The 5,000-nt window shown below is 41.5% G+C and overlaps 1 protein-coding gene across 1 annotated transcript in view; it reads right to left on the reverse strand.

The window, feature by feature from the left end:
- Nucleotides 1–5,000, reverse strand: part of LOC311144563 (metal transporter CNNM4-like) — a 65,995-nt gene that overhangs the window by 5,908 nt on the left and 55,087 nt on the right. Inside the window, exon 5 of the mRNA XM_084180598.1 lies at nt 4,461–4,557. Within this exon, the coding sequence (XP_084036724.1) occupies nt 4,461–4,557 (97 nt within the window). The remainder of the gene's footprint in view (nt 1–4,460; nt 4,558–5,000) is intronic.

Consider the following 5,000-nt stretch of genomic DNA (forward strand, 5'->3'; position numbering starts at 1 on the left):
AATATACATGTAAAAGTACTTAGTTAAACCATTCCTTGACTCACACTTACAGGTCGCATTACATGTGACAGTAAAAGAGAGAATCTCTGTTTGATTTGAGCTGTAGGTGTGGGATACATTATTCTCAGATTAAAACAAACAGGTGAAAGAGAGAGAAGGAAAAAGGAGAGAAGTATGAATAGAGACAAACAAGTGAGTGAGAGACAAAACACTCTGTAAGGACAGAGAGAGTGAGGTAGACCTGAGCCCTGACAGTAAATCTCAGTAAGACAAAAATAATGGTGTTCCAAAAAACGTCCAGTTGCCAGGACCACAAACACAAATTCCATCTAGACACCGTTGCCCTAGAGCACGCGAAGCTAGCTGGTCCTGGGGCTCTGTTCACAAACACAAACAGACCCCACAGAGCCCCAGGACAACAACACATTTAGACCCAACCAAATCATGAGAAAACAAAAAGAGAATTACTTGACACATTTGAAAGAATTAACAAAAAAAACTAAGCAAACTAGAATGTTATTTGGCCCTAAACAGAGAGTACACAGTGGAAGAATACCTGACCACTGTGACTGACCCAAACTTAAGGAAAGCTTTGACTATGTACAGACTCAGTGAGCATAGCCTTGCTATTGAGAAAGGCCACCGTAGGCAGACCTGGCTCTCAAGAGAAGACAGGCTATGTGCACACTGCCCACAAAATGAGATGGAAACTGAGCTGCACTTCCTAACCTCCTGCCAAATGTATGACCATATTAGAGACACATATTTCCCTCAGATTACAGAGATCCACAAAGAATTTGAAAACAAACCCAATTTTGATAAACTCCCATATCTATTGGGTGAAAAACCACAGTGTGCCATCACAGCAGCAAGATTTGTGACCTGTAGCCACAAGAAAAGGGCAACCAGTGAAGAACAAACACCATTGTAAATACAACCCATATTTATGTTTATTTATTTTCCCATTTGTACTTTAACAATTTGCACATCGTTACAACACTGTATATAGACATAATATGGCATTTGAAATGTCTTTATTTTTACGGTTCATTTTTATTGTTTATTTCACTTTTGTTTACTATCTACTTCACCTGCTTTGGCAATGTTAACATACGTTTCCATGCCAATAAAGCCCTTAAATTGAAATTGAATTGAGAGCGAGAGCGAGAGGTAGAGAGAGAGAGTGAGAGACAGAGGTAGAGAGAGTGAGATAAATGAGGAAGAGAGGTAGAGGTAGAGAGAGTGAGGGAAGAGAGGTAGAGGTAGAGAGAGAGAGAGAGAGAGTGAGAGAAATGAGGAAGAGAGAGAGTGAGAGAAATGAGGAAGAGAGGTAGAGGTAGAGAGAGAGAGAGTGAGAGAAATGAGGAAGAGAGGTAGACAGGCAGAGCCACAGAGTTCAAAGTTCATCAGGAAAAATAGTTTTGAGAAACAAAACCATTGGTGTGTATAATTCCTGAACTCATTGCCCCTGCTGACTTCACTTCAGGTATTCAAAAGCACTGGCTACATGAAAGAAATACGCTACTGGTCTCCCGGTCGCGGCCGGCTACGACAGAGCCTGGATTCGAACCAGGATCTCTAGTGGCACAGCTAGCACTGCGATGCAGTGCCTTAGACCACTGTAGACTACTTTATCACTGACCTCAACCCAGAGTATCTTAGAGCGTTCACAGTCAGTCCACTGACACCCCTATCAGATCACAGCAAAATCACACTCTACTTGAACAAAGCTATGCTCAATCATGAGGCATCAAAGCCAAAGGAACTGAATAATATTAAGACATGCTATAAATGGAAGGGATGTAGTGTGGAAGCGTATACAATAACTATTATTAACTATTAGGAAACAACCAATTGAATCCCTTCTAGACAACTTCCTGGACAAAATGTTTCACTATTATAGCGAATGTGTACACTTGGCAGTAGAAAACCTAAACAGTATATTTGAACTGTCAGCTTCCCTATCAAATCTAAACATTTCAAGCAGATAAACTAAGAAAATTAATAACAATGACAAATGGTTTGATAACGAATGCAACAACCTAAGAAAGAAATTGAGAAACCTATCCAACCAAAAACAGAGACCCAGAAAACCTGAGTCTACGCCTTCACTATAGTGAAACACTAAAACAATACAGAAATACACTTTGGAAAAAGAAGGAACAGCACGTCAGAAATCAGCTCAATGTAATTGAAGAATCCATAGAATCAAACCACTTCTGGGAAAATTGGAAAACTCTAAACAAACAACAACACGAAGAGTTATCTATCCAAAACAGAGATGTATGGATAAACCACTTCAATCTTGTTGGCCCTATAACATAGAACAAACAGCAAAAACATACAGAACCCACTGGATTCAGCAAATGAAACAGCAAATGATCAAATGCAAATCTTAGAATCATCTATTAAAGACTACCAGAACCCACTGGATTCTCCAATTACATTGAATGAACTACAGGACAAAATACAAACCCTCCAACCCAAAAAGGCCTGTGGTGTTGATGGTATCCTCAATGAAATGATAAAATATACAGACCACAAATTTCAATTAGCTATACTTAAACTCTTTAACATCATCCTCAGCTCTGGCATATTCCCTAATATTTGGAAACAAGGACTGATCAACCCAAACCACAAAACTGGAATCAAATTTTACCCCAATAACTACTGTGGGATATGCGTCAACAGCAACCTTGGGAAAATCCTCTGCATTATCATCAACAGCAGACTCTTACATTTCCTCAGCGAAAACAATGTATTGAGCAAACGTCAAATTGGGTTTTTGTCAAATTGCCGTACGACAGACCACGTATTCACCCTGCACACCCTAATTGACAAACAAACAAACCAAAACAAAGGCAAAGTCTTCTCATGCTTTGCTGATTTCAAAGAAGCTTTTGACTCAATTTGGCATGAAGGCTTGCAATACAAACAGATGGAAAGTGGTGTTGGGGGGAAGAAATACGACATTATAAAATCCATGTACACAAACAACAAGTGTGCGGTTAAAATTGGCAAAAAATTCACACATTTCTTTCCACAGGGCCGTGGGTTGAGACAGGCATGCAGCTTAAGCCCCACCCTCTTCAACATATATATCAACGAATTGGCGAGGGCACTAGAACAGTCTGCAGCACCTGGCCTCACCCTACTAGAATCTGAAGTTAAAATGTCTACTGTTTGCTGATGATCTGGTGCTTCTGTCCCCAACCAAGGAGCAGCAGCACCTTGATCTTCTGCACAGATCCTGTCAGACCTGGGCCCTGACAGTAAATCTCAGTAAGACAAAAATAATGGTGTTCCAAAAAATGTCCAGTTGCCAGGACCAATTAGGATCTGTCTAAAAATCCTTGAATCAGTTATAGAACCTATTGCCCTTTATGGTTGTGAGGTCTGGGGTCCGCTCACCAACCAAGAATTCACAAAATGGGACAAACACCAAATTGAGACTACGGCCGATACCCGCTGATGATCAAAATCCAGAAAAGAGCTGTTAAATTCTACAACCACTTAAAAGTTAGCGATTCCCAAACCTTCCATAACAAAGCCATCACCTACAGAGAGATGAACCTGGAGAAGAGTCCCCTAAGCAAGCTGGTCCTGGGGCTCTGTTCACAAACACAAACAGACCACACAGAGCCCAAGGACAGCAACACAATTAGACCCAACCAAATCATGAGAAAACTAAAAGATAATTACTTGACACATTGGAAAGAATTTACAAAAAAAACTGAGCAAACTAGAATGCTATTTGGCCCTAAACAGAGAGTACACAGTGGCAGAATACCTGACCACTGTGACTGACCCAAAATTAAGGAAATCTTTTACTATGTACAGACTCAGTGAGCATAGCCTTGCCGTAGGCAGACCTGGCTCTCAAGAGAAGACAGGTTATGTGCACACTGCCCACAAAATGAGGTGGAAACTGAGCTGCACTTCCTAACCTCCTGCCAAATGTATGACCATATTAGAGACACATTTCCCTCAGATTACACAGACCCACATTCGAAAAACAAATCCAATTTTGATAAACTCCCATATCTATTCGGTGAAATACCACAGTGCGCCATCACAGCAGCAATATTTGTGACCTGTTGCCACAAGAAAAGGGCAACCAGTGAAGAACAAACACCATTGTAAATACAACCCATATTTATGTTTATTTATTTTCCCTTTTGTACTTTAACTATTTGCACATTATTACAACACTGTATATAGACATAATATGACATTTGAAATGTCTTTATTCTTTTGGAACTTCTGAGTGTAATGTTTACTGTTCATTTTTTATTGTTAATTTCACTTGTGTTTATTATCTATTTCACTTGCATTGGCAATGTTAACATATGTTTCCCATGCCAATAAAGCCCCTTAAATTGAATTGAGAGAGAGATATTTGAATTGGGAGAGATAGGAGAGAAACAGACAGAGAGTAATGGAGGAGAGCGAGGACTCACCTAATGTGGGAGCACTGAGGGCCATGACCCCGTAGTAGGAGAAGGGTCCCGTCTCAAACTTCATGTTCTCGTTCCCGGCCTCCACCTCCACCCGACCCTGAGAAACACAGACAATGGATTAGGGACAAACAACAACAACAACCCCAGTGAGGGGGGTAAGGAGACCTCTCTGAATGTTTTGTCACAGAGAGATCGCCGGACGGGACAGGGCCAGTGAGGGGGGGTAAGGAGTGTGTGTGTCTGTGTGTGTTGGGAGTGTGAGTGTGTGTGTGTTGGGAGTGTGTGTGTGTGTGTGTGTGTGTGTGTGTGTGTGTGTTGGGAGTGTGTGTGTGTGTTGGGAGTGTGTGTTGGGAGTGTGTGTGTGTTGGGAGTGTGAGTGTGTGTGTGTGTGTGTGTTGGGAGTGTGAGTGTGTGTGTGTTGGGAGTGTGAGTGTGTGTGTGTGTGTGTGTTGGGAGTGTGAGTGTGTGTGTGTGTGTGTGTTGGGAGTGTGAGTGTGTGTGTGTGTGTGTGTGTGTGTGTTGGGAGTGTGTGTGTGTGTG

The sequence above is a fragment of the Coregonus lavaretus genome (genome assembly GCF_964263955.1).
Source record: "Coregonus lavaretus genome assembly, chromosome: 17".
NCBI classification, from domain to species: Eukaryota; Metazoa; Chordata; class Actinopteri; order Salmoniformes; family Salmonidae; genus Coregonus; species Coregonus lavaretus.